General features: G+C 33.2%; 1 protein-coding gene across 5 annotated transcripts in view; it reads right to left on the bottom strand.

Annotated features, from left to right (window-relative positions):
- Positions 1–20,075, bottom strand: part of eIF4B (eukaryotic translation initiation factor 4B) — a 57,735-nt gene extending 37,660 nt beyond the window's left edge. Inside the window, exons 1-5 of one of the 5 annotated variants that reach the window (XM_069819125.1) lie at positions 19,937–20,075; positions 19,392–19,532; positions 11,963–12,141; positions 11,768–11,875; positions 8,244–8,451 (exon numbers count right to left, since the gene is read on the bottom strand). In XM_069819125.1, the coding sequence (XP_069675226.1) occupies positions 8,244–8,451; positions 11,768–11,875; positions 11,963–12,141; positions 19,392–19,532; positions 19,937–19,949 (649 nt within the window). In that variant the 5' untranslated portion in view covers positions 19,950–20,075. Of the gene's footprint in view, positions 1–8,243; positions 8,452–11,767; positions 11,876–11,962; positions 12,142–19,391; positions 19,533–19,621; positions 19,644–19,936 lie in introns of those variants that run through there. The other 4 variants (XM_069819127.1, XM_069819126.1, XM_069819131.1 and 1 more) reach the window with 4 other exon arrangements.
- Between the last annotated feature and the right edge of the window lie 152 nt (positions 20,076–20,227).

Raw genomic sequence — 20,227 nt, 5'->3', positions numbered from 1 at the left:
AGTTTAAAACCCGAATTTTATTTCACATAAAAACACATATTTTCACAAAAAAATTATGTAAATACATATTTTCAGGAAATCTATTATAAACACATAAATCTTGGAGTTTTTTTAAAAGAACTTTTAAACATTTTACAACTAAATCAATTATGTCACTCAGAAGTACATTATCTTTTTAAGAATTCTTGGTTGCTTCGTGTTTCTAAGCGCTGTGTGGCGTATCCATGATACATAGTAATAGTTTTGCCTCAAGTTCTGAGAACTGCTAGGCAGCATATCAGTGTTATTATTAGAGAATAAATTAACATGGACAAGGAAGGAAGATCTTGGAACACATAATTAGGAATGTTTATCGTTGCTGAAGATGATTTCATTCCACGCTTTGTTTGTGTAACACAACAGATAAGAGCTCGGGTATGAACATTTTTTTTTAATTTAAACAAATCTCTCACCTCTCGCTAATGTCCATCAAGTGAGGCAATACATCTTGTTGTGATTTCCTGTTACCGGGCTTCTTCAATCGATATCCTTCAAGATACACTGAAAGATGGTTGTTTAAAAAACGATTTGGCTTTCCTATTAGCAAATCTAAGCTTTTTGTGAGACACCATAAAAAAAAAACTCGAAACATCCAAAAACCTGTTGTCTGAAACAAGGAGGTGCGTGCCGTGAAAATTAAACTAGACTCGCTACCAGGTTCAGAAGCACAAGTACTAAGAGACAAATTCCATAATGTGTTTGGGAAAAAGAGTGGATATAAAAAAATGTGTAAAGTTGCTCAAGTATTGGAGGATGTACCTGTAGGTGAAATTAACAGTGTTTGTGTTTGTGACATTCCTCGCTTTAAATATGCACGTCTGACATCCTGTGATGTGGAAAGATCGTTTTCACAGTCGTCGTTCAGAGATTATCGGCATGCATTAGTGATGGAGAATTTGGAGATGACCTTTGTTGTTCACTGCAATTCTCGGCCAACTACTAGCACTCAAGTGTGGTGGGTAAGTACCTAGTAACATTTTTTTTTCCAAGCTAAGTAAGGTATTTTTGTCATATTTAAAATAAATATTTTTTTTATTTTTAGCAAATATTTTCGTACTTTTTAGCACATAAAAAATAAATATATTTGAATTTTTTAGCACATAAAAATCCGCTCCCTAGTCATTACACTCACTTTCACTCGAGTGGCTTCACAACTTAAGATAAGACCGTCCAAATATTTTATTAATTCAGAATCTCACATACTGTCACTATCAGATTGTCCCATTCATGTGACTGAAGTGTACATATTTTTAGATGTAACTTGTCGAACTATAGTAATATATGTTTAATCAATCACAAGGAGTTAAAATGGTATGCCCCAAGTCTTAAGTTTAACATAGGAACAAGACAAACTGGTACATTCCAGGTTACAACAGTGGAATTGCCCGCAACAGAAACAAAGATGTGTTTCATAAGAGGAAGAAATAATTTATAAAATATTTTGCTATGGAGAATATGTGTGTTTTTCCAAACATATTCACGATTTTATCCCTGTAACAGATGAATTAGACTTATGCACTTTCAAGAAAACTTTTACAAATTTCTGTATACTGCCATCATATGACTGCAAAAGAAGTCACGTTATAACCCTGAACTGGCATGGAGCAATAGCATACAGCTATTCTTGTATCTAATGGTTGTTACCGAAAGTTTATTGTTATTCAATGGTGAAGCATAGCAGCCGTTCTCTTTCACACATTGCCATTTTTAACATGGGGATGGCCAATCTGTTATATGTCATCAGAGATTTTATGAAAGAACTTGGTGTCGTATGGAGGTTATGAATAGATGTGCCAAAATAAATTCTGAAGCACCATAACTTCATAATGGTAACAAGTTACCCTACGGATGGACAGTATAGAAGAATGTGTTCTAGATCTTCATAATGATTATTACACCACAGACAAGTAAGATTATCAGAAATGTGAAATCGGTGTAGGTACAATTGTGTGACAATGTGAATTGTGCTGGCTTTTGTTAAAAATATGTGAACATGTATGGGCAAGTTTTTGTACATTTCCAGGTCATTTGGTTTCTTTTGTACAGACTGTAAAATTTTTCCTTTGTCAGAAGAGAGCCAATTATTGATCCATAGGTTTATAAAATGAGACTTTACTGAAGCAAAAGCACTGGATAGAGATATCACTTGAAGAGGTCTTGGTTGCAAATATGTTGCACCGTCCAGTCAATCAGAGCCAAGTTTAATATTGAAAAGAACCATATAATGAGACAAAGATGCAAATATAATACCAGTTTTACTTAAAGAAAGTCACAAAGATACGTCTAAGATTCTATATGCAGAGAAAGATTGAAATATACGCGATGATTTACTTTACAGGGGAATTAAAAAAATATTACTGCTTTTTGTGCTTGTAGAACAGTCATCTTCAGAAAAACAGTGTTAGAGCAGTGAGGTGAATTCATTCATGAACAATGCAACATAAAATATAAGGCATTGGTTTCACCACAAAAGTTTTTTCTTCCACATCTGAATATAAAGCTGTGTTTGATTAAATATTTCGTGAAGGTACTACTGTAAGGAGTTTGAATTTGAGAATTCCATTTTCCAATTTAACATAATATCAACAAAGTTTAAAACAAAATTTTCAAAAGTTTTTCGAAAGTCCTAATCTAAGAAACTCCCAAAAGACTAGGAACTTAGCAGTTTGTCAATAATTTAAGGTGGAGGTAAATAGAAAATAATTATTAAACTTTACTGAAGTTCATTCCAGTGCTAGAAGAACGATGTCTTTGAAAACACATTTTCTTCTTTTCCATCTGGACTTTTTTTTAAATGTAGAAGGATGTGAATGATAATGGAGAGAGGCTTTACTAAAATGTTCCACTACTAAAAAAATTATACAAAGGTTGCAGACACCATGTAATGACGGACTGAGACTAATGTTGGTTCCTTGTAAATGGAATAAGTCAAAATCAGTCACAAGTAAACATTTTGTGGCAATAAGTTTCTTATGATCAAATTAAACCGAACAATTTATCTTTAAAGTCTGACAGATATACAGAAATTAAACTGTTGTAGAAAACGGTAAAATATTTTCATATTTCTTTAATGATAACAGTCTTAGGTGTATAATTACTCACTGTATTTAAACACTGTATGTCTTTTGGTAATTGAGGCAATCCTGGAATAATGACAATGTATGTTAGGTCGTTTTTCCATTTCCAGCATATATTGAATTTTTAATAACACATCTCCCTCCTGATAAAATATTGTATCCTTGCAACACAGTGCCCTCAAGAAACATTTGAATATTGTTTTGTGCAACACTGTTATACCAGATCTAAATTGTTTGATGTTCTGTATCTGAAATTCAAGAATGTTTAATTAAATTCTTGTTTCAGATAAAGTCTCAATTATTTCTTTTACATGTAATGAATGCTTTATATGACGATTTTCGGAATCAGAGTGTTATTTTTTCTTCAAAATTGTCCCAATTTTATTCTGAAGATATAAAGATAGAATTAATTTGTTGACTAGTGTCATCAATCAGGTATGAAATCAGATATGGACATTAGCTGAAGAGTGAGACCCCAAAACTCACTCAGTCCATTTGGCAATTTTTATGATTTATACATACAATGTAAATTATATTTTTTCTGAGACTTCTATCATATTTTAAGCTTCTTTTCTTTGAATACAACGCCAATCCTTGACTGAAAGTTTGTGTTGTTGTATATCTTCCTGAGTCCTGAGAGTATACTATACTATTACTTCATACATGATTATGATATAAGATGTATGTGCAGAGATCTGAAGTATAGTATAATATACCTGCATTTGTGCCCTAACTGTAACTTGCAGACTTTTTTCAACATTTTCACTCATGTCAGTGACTTTTTTTTGAAGTGTAGAATTATACTGAACTTTAAAAATAGAACAAAATGTCTCAGGACTCGGGAGGGTATGTCACTTAAAAACTCACTCAGTCTATAATAATAATAATAATAATAATGATAATAATAATAATAATAATAATGTTAATAATAATAATAATAATGTTTTATTTTCGCTGGCAGAGTTAAGGCCATAAGGCCTTCTCTTCCACTAAACCAGCCTTAATCAATACAATACATATTTAAATTACGAATATTTACACTACACTTAAAAGGTTGTCCAGCAATATTCTTCAGTTAAGTTAATGACTAGTAGACTACATATTTATTTAAATTTAGATAAACCTATAAGGTAAAGTAGTAACTTAATTTATGAGCTAATTTAATTCAATCAATTATAATTAATTTGAGGTTTGAGATAGCTAGTAAAATGATGAAAATTAATTTAATATAAGCTTACTAGAACTATGTTACACGGAGAAAAAAAAAAAAAATATATATATATATATATATATATATATATATAATGAGAATATTAATGTAGACCAATGGATAAAAAAACTAGCCCAGCCCGCTCACAAAAATGGACTGAATGCGTTTTGGGAACACACTCTTCAATTATACTAAGAAATGAAATAGGAATTAAATGAATTAAAATAATTTAGAAAAAAAAAACAATGCATACGAAAACTAAATGAAAAAATAGTGTAATTAAAATTTAACATCACAATAAAAGTGGAAGAAAGATAAATTGGGCAGTTGTAAGCAGCTTAAAAGAGTCCTGTATGCACCTCAGATATTTTTTTCACATGTCTCCACACCACATTTGATTTTTTATATTCTAGTCTTCGGCTTCTGTTTGCTTTCATTATGCTTTATATGGAAGTTGTTGCCTAATTCTGACTATAGTCACCCATATATATCATCACCAAACCAACTTACATTTCACCATTTCGTAAAATACAAATACCATGTTTGGCACTCTCGAAATCCATTAACTCTTACACGAGATAAGGATAAGCTAAGCACCACTATTTATTATAGCACATTTTTTCGAGTAAACAGTTTAAGGATTCAACTGTCACCTGAACAATGTGCATACTATAACATACGTAAATAAATTACAAAAGTAAAAAGAACTACCTATGATAAACACACATACATCACCATCTATACACATTTAGAAAGACTAAGCTAATTCCACTTCATAAAATCTCTATTCCATTATGAGAAATGAAATTCAAATTATACCTTCCACGTTTACACCTCCAAAAATTGCAACTTCTATCTCACTACAGAGAAGCCAGTTCTTGCAGTGCAATTCAACGTGGATCACAACTTATTTTAAATACAAAGTAAATTATTATTTTAAAATATTGGTCCTATTATCTACTTTCTTGGCACAACTGCATACATACTGTATTGTTATGACTTAATGACGTGTGTATAATCCTTTGTCACAACAGGAAGATTTTACTAGAGGCATAACCCTGTCACGATCTTATGCTTTTGAATACTTGAATCATATTGTAAACCAAGCTCTCTTTACTTTTGTCGACCTCAGTGATCCAGTGGTTACTGTTTGCTTCTGGAACCATGGTACATGGTTAGATTATGGCTTTTTAAGCAGAAAAAATTTTCCGAGGCTTTCATCTTATTAGAAAGTAAAGCCGCTGGCCTATTATAGTAGATTTATTTAATATAAAATGCATTTGCTCATGAGCAGAACTTAATAAAGGTAAAATTCTGTTATGGCACACCATAATATCAACCTCAACTACTGGAAACATTTTGATAACACACTATAAAGACCTGAGATGAAGAATGATGCACAATCTTGCTGATCAGAGCCCTGTGTGTAACAATCCTGCTGATGCGCTAATATGTGCACAACTGAAATCGCTTATAAATTTAGCTGAGACCAACTGAGAAGGATCAGTAACTTGGTTGTCAAGTGTTTGGCACAAGAAAGTAACTTATACTTTCCTGTACTTTTACCCTACTTCTCCAAAACCTCCTCAATTTTATTGTTGAGTTTCAATCTCCATTATATTATCCATTCAATTCATGAGTTAAATCTGAAGTCTCATGTTTGGCCATCTACCACAGTACAACTGCTGGTTTAAAAATATAGTAATTCATTATCATATTTTGCCACTTATATCTTATTTTCAAATAAATAATGTTATAATATAATAGTATAATATAAAACAAGTTCATAATGTTATACTTTATGGCACGAGTCAATGTTTAGGGAATGAGTGAAGCAAATTTTCTAATTCTGGTGGGTGCAATAACTGTATAACAATGCGTTTTTTTTTTTTTGTACATCATCAAATTTGTAATTATGGGTAGTTTGATATGATCTATGAAGAAATAGGTTGCTATGACAACAATTATGTATTAAATATTTTTTGTGCGAGATCGTGCGTATTTGCTTGGTTTCCGCACAAAACCAATCCGCGGAAAGTCTAAAATTCCACATTCAGTATTCCCAACCTAACACACATAACAATTTCCCTTTTCTTACCGCTTAAGTGACATATTGATTTTACTGCTTCAGGCTTTTAACATATTATTTTTAGAGACGTTCAATATAGTAATAATTATAAATTGGAAACTTACCACTGCAATTTCACCTAAATTGCACTGTTAATTATCGTTTTTAAATATTTACAAAAATTAAGTAAACTCTACAACTCCACTAAAGTTACTGCATTCGTGATGCAAGTAACATTAAGGAAGCCGTGAAAAAATCAACAAGATTCCAGACTCATCACAGACTGGGGGGGAAAAAAGACAGACATATATCACGGCCTGCTGGAGTATAGTAAACACAGGAAACATTTTAAAGCAACAATGTTGAAGATAGATATTTTTGTTTTGCAAATTTGCCGTCATTGAACAGAAACCAAGATGGAGATTTCATTGCAACTAATTAGAAATTCCTCTTTCAGGTATGTAATAAACGATCTTCACACAAAATAATGTACGATACACGAGCGGTATGTTTTCTTTCAATTCTCGGAAATTAAAAAAGCTCAACTACGTTTCGCTTTTTCAAACTTTTCCTCGAACATGAAAACTTCAACATACCACTCTTGTAACGCATATTACTATTGTTATAGTAATTTATAGCATGAGAGAGTAAAATCAGGTTTTATTTGCCAGTGGAAAGTTTAGTGCCTGAGGTAAAGCAGAGGGTGATAATTTACACAAGTCCAAAAAAATCTGTTTACTCTCATGTGCTATACAACATTTCCACGGTCCAGTTCAAAAGGGAAACAACTCAAAATAAAATTTAAGGTTTTGTGAAACGTGCATTTTAAAGCTTCATGTTCTGTAAAAAACCAAACATCATGAAACATCACAACACGTGCATTTGTTGAAATCAGGTTTCACTCTTTACTTGGATGGATAATAGTTACAGTATTCTCTCCTATCAATTAAGTATTTCTCATCATTTAACAAGTTTAGTGATGTATCTCTCAATTGCTTTTGGTATCCTCTTTTAATTTCAGCTGTTACTTCTTTAATTTTTTCCTTCAGATATTTTCTGAACATATCCATGCCATCTTTCACCAAGTAACATTAATTTCCTCAGCTGGTTTTCAGTTTAGCACCAACTTCCAATCATATATGACTGGACTATCAGTTTATGGATTTCTTGTTGGGTCACCAATCTGCTGTGGTAGTTTATGCCACAGTTTCACAATATACCTCATTATTATAAGCCTTTCTGTACTTCCCTTTGTGTATCTCAGTGTTAAAAATCACTTTTTTTCATATCCTTCAGTCCCAGTGCATGTACCCAGTTAATGACATCTTTGACAATGATACATTATTTAGAGAATTTTCACAGCATTCATTTTTTAAGATGCCAGGAGTTTCGGAAAGAGAACCACATCTACAACTACAAACTGTACACAGGCAATCTGATGGCTATATTCAGAAATTCACTTATGATATTAATTTATCGAATGTCATAATGTTCTTTTGCATGTCACAAATTTACTGTAACATAGGATTTCTGGGTAACCACTAGACCATGAGGACAACAATTTTTTAAATACAAACAATACATGAAATACACTTCATAAAAAAATAATTTCCCAAAGGTTATACAGAAAAATTTTCAAAATTTACCAGGTACAATGTCAATGTTAAAAGCATTCTATTCTAACACAATGCATTTAAGGAGCAAAGAAGAAAATTTTGAGCAAACTGAAACTTTTGGTACTGTACAATGTATTCAGTGTAACCTTGAAGAATTCATTGCAATTCAAAGTATGTAGTCAGATATAATCTACAAGCTTTTCATTGCCACTATAGTGAAGAAATATAATTACCATCTCTATCTCTTCCAAAACCACCACCTCTATCACCATCAGGATCGGGTGTTGGTTCTTCTCTTGGTCTGGAACGCCAATCACCCAATGTCCTATCTGGTCCATCTGGGCGATCTCTGCTCATATCACCTCGGTCACGCCCTCTGCCTCGGCGATCATTGTCATTGTTTTCCGCCACCTCAATTCGCATGCGTCTGCTCTTAACTGTCTGTGTGCAAAAACATATCTCAACTCAGCTCCCATTAGAAAAATGTACATTTCTTGAACATTTGTAAGACTACTTCATTATAACTTGTGCTGAATAATAGAAGTATAAGAATTGCTCAGTAGAAAAAGGATCCATCTACACTTTTTCTGAAAATGGTTTTATTGCATTAAAATACAGTTCATCATGAAACACACACATTGACTAGAAGAGAGACCCACTAAGTAGACTCCAAACCTTTCATAGTTTGAAGAAAGTTGTGCTGATGCTTAGGAAATAATATTAATGGTATTTACTTTTTTCTCTCTCCTGAAAATGTTTAATTTTGTAGATAGGCCTTTTTTCTACCGACCTATTAACTTTTATCTTAGACAGCAAGGTAAATGTGAAGGAAATTCTAATGTGCACTTAATGTACTTATGTAAAGACAGTGGTGACACAATTTTTAATTCGGGAAAAGGATTCAAGTCAGCAGAACTTAAAGTGGACAACCAACCATACTTCTTTTTTATTACGAAGCAAAGCAAATATTTCTAATATTAAATATTAATACTGATTAACATACAATTTATTCTCCATTTGTGTACCACCTAAATACGAAACAATCTACACTTACAAAAAGTTAAACTTACACTGGGCAACTTTTAAAATATATTCGAGGAAAATGTCACATCTATTTTGGAAGTTACTGAACATTTATTTCCGGTATACTTTAGAACAATGTTGTATTAGGAGTATCATCATATCATCCCCTATTAATTATTTAACAAATGTCTTAATCAGTTACACTAAATTATGGCATAATTTATGACGAAAGATGTCACCTACATAGTAATGGCAGATATGATGACTGTAAAAGCTACTTTTCCAGACATCCTGGTATTGTTCGCGCAACTTATCTAGGCACTTGGGTTCCCTAGTGCTCTCTCGCTGCCCCTCTCCTTCCCTCTCCTGCCACGCTACCGCTACAAGCAACCTCGCTACACCCCGCTCTTTTAGCTGCCCAGATAAGTTGCGCGAACAGTATAGAGATGGGATTATGAGAAATTAGAACATTTTCCAATCAGAACCACCAACAGAGGCTTGCATAACATTGCAACTAACAGTAAAAATTGTTAACTTTTCTGCTGATCAGTCAGAACAATAATAAAGTGACAGAGACCTGTAAACAAATATGATTACTTCTTTGATGTCTTAACACTGAATTTTTGTCCATCTCATAATACTACAGTTATCAGCAGAAATGAGTGATGAGATGACCAACACAACCAAGAAGTCTGGAAAGGACAAACCATATAGGCCTCTAGGGCACCAGACATGATATAAAAAATTCATGCTTACAGATAATAATTGCAAACATGTTTCACAAATTGTATGCCCTTCCTTCTTGGAATATGCCCTGTTATAATTCTTGATGGATTACACACAATTCGGAGTGACAACTGTGGGGATGTGATTTTACTTGACAGTATCTATGGTATCAAGGTATCACTTAGTGAATATCTACACCAAGGCCAATGCATGAAAGTTGTTACAGAAAGCAAATGTAGATAGTGTAGTCAGCTGAAGAGATAAGCGCAATACTCGAAGATAGCCGATCGCTGATTCACGTCACACGCATGAGCGAACTAAGTTGTAACTGTCATGGGAGAAATTCCACAAAGCTGCACTTTTGGAGTTGTACTGTCATAAAAGACGGTTGTTTTCGAAAGGAATAAAATTTCTTAAGTAGTTTGCAATAACAATAATAATAAATTTATTTTCTAATTATATATTAATGAGTAAAAAGAAGCCATCTGAAGCATGAAGAACCATAGGCCTACATGTTACGTAATTATTTAAGCACAAGGAACTTGCCACCCTACCTCATTATCCTAGTTGCCTCATAAGTGGTGCCTTGTTGGTATCACTTGTGAATTTCAGACTTGTTTTCGGAGAGTAGACTAAACAACAACAGTACTTCATTTCTAATATATGGTTTTTGGTATCTTTTTTTTTTTTTTTTAAGTTTATACTATATTATTTAAAAAAATAAAATTCAATTAAATAATAATAATTAAATTACAATTAAACTTGTTGGTTGTTAAGGTACATGTTTTTATGATACGTCAATATTAATATATTAATATTACAATAATAATTAACTAATATGTTTCCTAATGGTTTCAATAATTAACAATAACCAAAACTTCTTAGAAATTTACAATTATTTTAAATTAGAACTATTCAAATGCTAAATCTGGTCTCAAATTCTTTTCTCAAGTCCTTCAGTACTTCATTATTTTGTTACACTGGTCATGATTCAAATTAGGTAACAATTTTAGATTAATTAAGTGGTAACAGTTTCCCACTGAAACTTGCGACTCCCACAATTTCACCTTCCCTATGAAAGCTTTTTATTTCTTCAGAAATTTGGGGTAATAAGGACATTACTTCATCGTAGCGGTTGCAGATGTCTATTCTAACGTCGCAGTCAATGACGTCATCCGGAGATACACGAACTGCTCCTGCATCTTGCTCCACTCTTACATTAAAAGAGAGAGAGAGGAGGAAGTGCTCTGAGAAGGCCCTATTGAGGCGTCTGATCTACACAATTACAACTTTCAGATACCAGATACAATCACTATGAATTAGCTGACAAGTCATCTAGGCTTGGAAATAAATGCAGACATAAATACAATATCCTTTATTTTCAGTATTTCTTGTAGAAAATTTGATTACGACATTACAAACTAAAATGTCATAAATTCCTTTAATGTTTCACAAACTTGGGCTAATATAGGGACTAGGCTATCTTCGAACCTGTGGTTCTCTAGTTCGAAGACACGCACTATAATCACTAGACATTGAGGATGATTGTATTTTAGTATTATAACTTATATTTAATGAATAATGAGCATTCCCTCTAATGATTAGAATGAACATCTGTATTTTTCACAGACATTCCCTCTAATGGTTAATAGACAAAAATGAAGTGAACTATAATTTTATCAGAACATTTTACTTCAGTAATAAGCTCGTCAAATATCAGACTTCTCCACCTGCAAAATGATTTGAATAAAAACTCCGATGCAAAACATACACAATAATTCTATTACAAGTCTGAACCATAAAGTGAGCTTCACATTTCAGGGCTCTTCAAAATATATTGTTTCTCTACATACAGATGTATTATAATTATAAAATTTACTGGAGAAGTGCTAAATATACTGCAAAAGAGTGTTTTTAATTAAAACAACATTAATATTAGGGAACCATCTTACTCTTACATTGAGATCACATGCTTAGCATAAAATTCATATTAAAATGCAGTACATACTGTATCAACCATTGAAAGGGCACTGATAAGGCTACTACGGCTTGCAAACTCAACATAACCAAAACCCTTTGGCTTGCGTTCATCTCGTGGTAGGCGGATGTTTGTAACCTGAAAAACACAACACAAGGTGTATAAAACTTGAAACAATACAATGTTTTAAAACTCCAGGAGACAATATGAAGACATATATTTTACCTCCAAGTTTCGAAAGAAGCTTGCAATATCGTTTTCATCAACATCGTATGACAAGTTGGAAATGTAAGCGAGAAATGGTGGGTTCTTTGGAACTTTCTCGTCATCTAAGTCAGGGCTCCTGGTGGCTCTCGGTGCTGTTGGAAGAATAACCTTCTCCTTGCGTCCACTATCAAAATAATCTGTGCAAAAGCAAGACAGATGACACAATGAGTATTAATTTCTGAAAATTTATAACCAAAGAATTTTTAATGTTAAAAAAAAACCTCAGCTAGTTATTGTAGGAATATGGCAAGTCAGTTATCAGTCTCATTTGAACTAAAATCATAACAAACTAATAATAACAAGGTATGAAAGTTCATATGCAGATGGGGACTTTAGACCGGAAGTAACTGTGAGGAGGTAGTCGCTGTTATTGTTGTTATTATTATTATCATCATCATCCAATTCTAGCACTAGACCTAGTGGTCTGTTGCAGTCTCAATGGTTTCATGCAGAGCCTTCTTCAGTTACAAGCCGGAGCCATACTTCGGCAACACTGTAATTAACTGTCAACCGAAGGCCTACCACACAGAACACGTGTTTGTGCTAATGCCTATTTTCAATGTAAATTAATGTTACGATATAAGTGTGTGTCGATGGAATTATGTTCGCGGTCGTACCAAACGTTAATTGTTGATGTATTATAAACCAAGTGCGTGTTGACGATAAAAACAAGACAACAAATGAAAATATGGCTGCAGTCTTTGGCAATTTTTACGGTTATTAATAATGACAAAATGATTGACAATTCTTCTAAATATTGTATAAACTACATTGTTATAGTCTTATTTGTGGTTTATCAGAATTCTAGCCAAATTGTTGGATCTCGCCTGCTATATCAATAAAGTACGCCGTTGATTTTCAAGTTCATTGTAAACAGCTGTTTTGTGATCCCACAAATGTTGCAGTTTTGTTGAAGATTCGGAATGCCTGCTATACGTCCGAACTACCTATAATTTGTAGATGCATACACTCAATTTGTTGTTTTCAAGGTTTGTTGATTAATATTATTTCTTTTGTAATAAATTAATTATAAACGTGTTTCTTTTTACTTCGTATTTAAAGGATTTAAAGTTCACCGAGTTTACGCTAATTGGTACATACTTAATAGATAATTATGTGTTTTGTTACGTATTATATTGAAGGTATGTTTCTTCATTTTTTCATAGATCTTTATATTCGGCCTAACTGTATTTACATGCTCATGTTTTATTATAATATGTCAATAGTTTCCCCTATTTACATTTTTATTTTATTTGCATAATTTATATTCTTAGCTTGTTTTATGTAGTTATATTTATTTAAAATTATATCTTAAAAAGTTTATAACAAATAATTTAGGATAATAGTATTGTTATTGTGACTGGCCAGGTTCAAACTGAAATTGGCTTCCTGGGCATCTGAAATGCTGTATTTATAGAAAAGCACGATATATAATCGCATAAGATAATATTAAAATGTATCCTAGACCTTTCACGTTACAGGTGAAACACCATAAAGTCGCAAAACATTGTCAATTTGCTAGCCACAAATTTGTTAATTGAATGGAACTTATGAATACTGCGTAGGAACTTACGTCTTTATTGCATTATTGATTTTATTATTTTCGGTGCAAGGAATATCTTATTTATTTATTTATTCACCTTTATACTATAAATAAAACATGTTTTTTTTTGTAATTATTTTAAGTGGCAGTCTTTCTATGTAAGTACCCTACTTACGCCGTATTCTGAAGTATAGCTAATTGATTGCAATGAAACACTATTTTCGAATCCATAATAATTTACATCACTACTCTGAATCTTGATCTTACCTTTGTGCATAAAGTAATATTGAAAAAAAACACACGTTACATACAACGAAAGCAATGAGCAAGCATAAATACATGCTCAATTACATCTCCCGCCTCCACTCAGAGTTGCCAACCTAGCCATGCTCCGGCTTGTAACTGAAGAAGGCTCTGGTCCAGCCCATTGCAAGCGAGAAATTTTAATAAATGTCACAATATCAGGCTTTCTGTACAAATCATATACAGTCGCCTCCCGATAATTCGTAGTAATTAATACAGTACACAAATTTCCGCGAAATATAAAAAATTGCGAATTTTCCGTAAAATTTTGTATTATTATTTAAACCCGTAAAAGTTACTCTGACAGGTTTAATTACTAAAATACACTTCAAAATCAAGTGCAAAATGTATTTCATATTCATTTATTGCGTCTATCTATCACAACATGCAAAATTTACAACGTAAGTTACAAATAACAGTGAAACCATTATGAAACAATGTTAAAATTTCCCACATTATAGACTCTAGTACAATGAACATCCTGCAATGAAATTATGACACATTTTTGCATTATACTATGGAAGTTATGCTACAAGACGTGAATTATGCTATGCGTAACATAATTATGCAACAGTTGGAAACGCAGGTCGAAAAATGTTTGAGTGGAGTGGAAGAGAAGAGAAGTTTGGGAGGAGGGCGAGCATAAATGAATGGGTTATTTATGAAAGGGCCTAAGTCGCTAATTTTGTGAAAATGAGTTTTTAATGGAATACTGCTCTTTGAGTGTACACACATCGATTTAGATATGAAGAGAACTAAATTTCGCACTCTAATGCTTAGTATTATGACCTAGAATTTGTCGTTTGATTTTGAAAGGAACTAAGTCAATGACTTTGATCGTTTCAAAACTAAATATAAGTTTTCAGCATGTGGTATCACTGAAATGTTAGAAAAAGACATTCGATTTTTTTCTCTTAAATTGCTATTTTGTCATTGTTGGGTAAGCGAATCGGGTTATTCTGTATTGCAGTTGAGAGTTTATTATATCTGTACGGAAATTCACGATGAATACTGAGATTGATAAAAAGAGAAAGAAAGGTGTAAGAAACATTTGTGATTATAAAGGCGAAAAAAATCAAACGTGTAAGGCTGTACACAAAAGGAGAAGTGAAAAGTTCTGTAAGTGCATGAAAGAAACCGAGAAAGTGTGTCAAAACGATGAACATGTGCTAGGTCTTTGCTTTGACTTTATGCAAAACATTAGTTTACCAAACAACCCCGTCCAGGGCCTATTTTACCTCTGCCAGCTATCAGTTTTTCCTCTCTGTATACACAATTTGAAGGATGGTAAAGCACATTTTTATCTTTATCATGAGGGAGAGGCTAAGAAAGGACCTGATGAAACTTGCTCGTTTCTTTTGCACTACATAAAGAACAATGTCCCTAGTACAGTAAAAGAACTTCATCTCTATAGTGATACTGTGGGGGACAAAACAAGACTCACACATTGTTACGGTTTTGTCTGCCCATGACTGATTTAAATATGTTTGAGAAAATCATGCATAGGTTCCCTATAAGGGGACATTCATTTCTCCCGTGTGATCGGGAGTTTGGTCATATAAAGAAATTCTTGAAGAAGCATGATCGCTATTATACACCAAAACAAATATGTGAAATGATAATATCATCAGCATACCCTGGAAAATTCACAGTTCATATGGTGCAGCCTCAATACTGTTTTCAATTTAAGGACTGGTGGCCCAAATACTACAAAAAAGTTATAACTCCTTAGAAACTAGTGGTCCTGAGACACCTAGGGACAAGAGACAGTGTTCTACGATCAGTAAATTCATGGAGTTTCAGTATGATCATAAAAGAAAAGGTACAATCATTGCTTCACAGTTTATTGGCGGATTTCAACAAACATTTTTACTTGGTTTACGAGGCTCTACAGTAATGTTGCCCATTCAGAATGCGTATCCAAATGGAAAGGTGGAGATCAAGGAAGAGAAGATAGAAGACATAAAGAAAACAGTGAGGTATATAAATGACGAAAACAAAGAATGGTATGAAGAAATAATTGTCTGGAACCAGCCTTAAGTCTGGGCACACTTCCATCGCAGTACAGATGCGCAGAATTAAATGGACACCTTGAGCGAATAAAATAAGTTCAATTTTCACAAAAATAGTATATAAGTGTGTTTTCCCTTGAAAAAATAAAATATTATTTAAAAAAAAATTGGTCATTATATATTTGTTTATGAAAGGGCCTAAGTTTTCAGACTTCAAATTTTTTTTTCTAAAAAAAAAATATAATCGGCAAAATGTTAATACCTGACTGGTCAAATTCGTTTCAAAGTAGAATTTGTGATAAAATTTTTATTTCAGCCTTAATTTCAAAATTACAACCTATAAGCAGTTTTTCTTAAATTGCCAACAATTTAGTATTCATGACTTAGGCCCTTTCATAAATAACCCATTCAAATCGAGTAAATATGGAAATGAAGTTACCTCGCCTCCTCCCCACCTTCCAAAATGACAGTAAATTACCAACAAAGCAAATTAACCACACGCGAATTGTATTATTGGGAGTCGACTGTAATTCATTATTATACCTAGCTCTCCATTCATCATTAACTTTTAACTGGTCCATAAATGAACCTTAAAATTTTCCTTTCAACAACACTAAGGATAACTGTACTCTTCGTCCCTTGTGGCAGCTCACGAATGGTGAGAAGATATATAAATTAAAATTTAACCTGAATATAAGATCTTGAATTTAAGACAACCCTCAGTTTTCCAATGGTTTTTGTAGTATTTAATTTTTAAGGCATTTTAGTTGATGAATTCTCAGACAATTTAATCCATTATTAACTGTGATGATTCCAGAACATAAAATTTCAAGTTCACTTACTTCAGCAAAATAGATAGCCTCTTGACGAAATGAAATTTGTATCACCATAGGGCCTAACAGTCTAAATATTCTACTTACAAAAAACTATACACACTAACTAAATGGCTTAATGGAGTTGAAGCTGGAATATGGTAACATTTGGAACAATTCTTTTTTTTGTCATGTATCGCACAACTTGATACCATTGTGAAGCAGGCTGTGGCAGAAACGACTATGCATGTGGCATTATTTAGTGTACTATAGGATATGAAAAAAATTGACGCAGCTTGTGTATTTTTTTTATAATATGTGAATTTAAGACGATTCCACCCCATTTTTTAAATGGGGAGAGGGAGACCTCGTCTTATATTTGGGTAAATACAGTAAGTCTTTCAAGATCTTTCATAGCAATGCCAGGATCTGAGTTATATTGTGACAACACTGCTGGAAGATTCTCGTTGCCTCGGGAGTCTACGTGCGCGTCCAGCGGAGGGGGAGGCGTGGAAGGCGAGGCTCGAACTTCAGTGGGCACTGTGGCGCGGTGCGAGGCGAGGGGAAGAAAAGAGACTGCGACTGAGCAGAGAGAGCAGGGGAAGCCTCTCAGAGCGCAATCCTCTCGACGTTTCGGAAAGCCACGCGAACCGAAGATTAGAGAACATGTGATTGAATAAATAAAGCGCGAGCAGCCTTCTCTAAACTCAATAGGAGCAAATGCTGGCTAACTTTCGGTGCTGGATCCCAGACTCATTTCACTGGCATAATCACCTTCATTTCATTCAGACACTAAATAACCAGAGATGCTGATACAGTATCGTAAAATAACCCAATAAAAAAGTTAAATAAAAATATTAAATTATAGCAATAAGTTACAGTAATTCAAATGTAGAACGACATGGAAGAAAAAACACAAGTAAACTTCACGAACACGGAACCTTTCCATTACTTGCCCATAAGCCTATGCAATGAATTATCACAGCTAGTGATGAAGGGTGAAAGAAGATATGTATATTAACTATAAGGAGACAGACTACAATAATAACTCTACAATCTTCGCATTTTGTATAATTTAGTTTTGCTGTACTTAGTTTTACATCATTAATGTTCCTTCAAGCCAGAACTATTAAAATATGTGATTGCAAAAGCATATCTTCTCCCTATTAGCAAGTAGGCTACAATTAGCCTGCAAAGACAAAATACCACATCTTCTATAGCTACAGAATTTTTATTTGATTTTAGAGATTTGAACTGCTGTGTTTTCTGCGATTTCTCGATAAATTTCGCTTTTGAAAAAACATGAAAAGAAAAATAAAAAAAAAGTCGCCTTAACAGGCTACAGATTTACCAAACTTAATTGCAAATATGCAAGAAAATACTTTTAGAAAGACTGGAAGTGCCTTCCCTCTTGACAACACAGAGTTCGCATTCCTTCTGGTTCTTTTTTTTCCCGCCTAGCACACAGCATGCAGCATACGGAGATGTGCATCAAATTTAGTGTCTTGGTCGTCATTAATTTGCTTCCTATGCGACAGCACATATCAGTAGTCTCAGGATTAATTCATTCATACGTGTACACAGCAGAGCATCAAACTAAGCTCGTGAAGGGAAGAAAAAAATGATGGCTACTGGAACATGACCGATTTTTCAGTTTTTCTACTAGTTAGCATTTGGCTTCGTTATAGGATATATAGCCTACATCACAGTTTCAATGTTCAGTAGCTATAATATGGAAAAATAAAGCTGGATCAGTGAAATACAGAAGAAAAGAGCTGCCTCAGTAGGCTTGTTTATGTTAGAAATAAAACAATTACAAGAGTATCGTATCTTGAATATTCAAATCTAGCGCTCAATGACGTCACACGAACATATACTAACTCCTTCACTTATTCCATTCTCACAAACAAGAGATGTAAATGACATAAGACGATTTTTAACTCTGCTCAAACCACTTATTATAAATTCGTTCATAATTTCTGCAATTATGTTGCAATATTACCACACATACAAGTTGAAGTAAACAGCATTATTTTATGAGAGCTGTTATAAAGAATTTTAATTTTTGGAAGTTTTTTCAGGGTTTCGAAAGTAAGGCTATTGAAGATACACTTGAAGTCCTCACGAAAGTTTAAGTGTTTTTATATTGAATATGTTTTTTTTTTTTTAGGAAATTCCTATCATTGCAACTTGTATTATCATCGAATTATTGGAGAAATGTCAATGATCATAGTCTGACAGTAGGCCTACAGTATGTGAAACTTAATTTTTGAAGTGGGATTCATTAATCTTATGTTTTGAGATATTCAAAGTACTGTGCTTCAAATATAAAGGGAAAGAAGTGAACGTGACGTCCATACACAATTTTTGAGAATAAAAAACCAACGAGTTACATACACAACTTAAATTAGTTAATTAAAAAATAAATTTCAAAACACGGATTCCTTCCTTTCCCTCTTACTTTAAAATTCCAACTTTGTGCACACAAAATAAATTATTGGCACTGAAAAGTGCCTTTTCGTAAGCATGATGATGATGATGCGCATTCGACAAACGCAGACAAATCTGCTCTTTGTAGTATTTAAAGATATAATTGTCAATGAGGAATCCGTATACTGAAATTTTCCCCTTAATTCTACTTTAAATATCTAACACAGAGATGTTCAGCGTACAGGTAGCTACACAAAACATTTAAGCCTATTTAGGTCTATACTTACCATCTTCATTTTCCACATCATCTGCCCAATTTGATGCTTTCCTTGTAACAACAGTTTGTCCAGCACCAGGGCCTGACGCACCATCGGCTAAAAATTCCGTCAGACCAAGGGTTTTACCCTTGATTTTTTTGCTCTTTTTCCCTAAAAAGGAAATATTACGCTAGGTACTTCACACAAATCTTAGGATACATGGAAATATGAAATACAAATAAGAAAAAATCATAATCTACTATGCATATTCTTGATTCAATACTTCATCAAACTTTGATCACATTCCTGAAGAAATTGCAACAAATATCCTAACTAGTTTACAAATTGCGATGCAATTTGCAACAATATACGGCCACGAGGTGACTCATGAAACGAACGCTCCAGGTGGCACACAAATTTCCATGTTTCTCTTTATTTCATAGCTCACAAAATATATCAACTATATTAGAAACAATGAGGACAAATTCTTAAAACCATTAAATGATATTAATTGTCGACAGTTTTTAAACAATACACCCAATTCAGTTCACGTGACAAACAGCCACCACACCAACCTGACGAAGCCATCTTGAAGGATCGTTTGCAGTATAGGCAACATAAAATGTGTTAATATCGAACATATGATTTATAGTTAATATTGTAAAATTATATGCTTTTATTAATTCCCTGAAATTGCTCTTTGCGTTGTTAAAGAATTACGTAATAAGCTATGCAGACTAATTATTATCAACAATCAGTACATTTATATGAACAATGCTGTTCACAACATTTTCGCGCAATTTCTATTTCAACTTGATGATGCAACTACAGATTGCAGTTGGCTAACATGAAAATTCGAAGAGGCG

This window comes from Periplaneta americana, chromosome 2, assembly GCF_040183065.1.
Source record: "Periplaneta americana isolate PAMFEO1 chromosome 2, P.americana_PAMFEO1_priV1, whole genome shotgun sequence".
Taxonomy (NCBI): domain Eukaryota; kingdom Metazoa; phylum Arthropoda; class Insecta; order Blattodea; family Blattidae; genus Periplaneta; species Periplaneta americana.
Note: the sequence above shows the minus strand (reverse complement) of the source record. Positions and strands in the feature narration are given on the sequence as shown.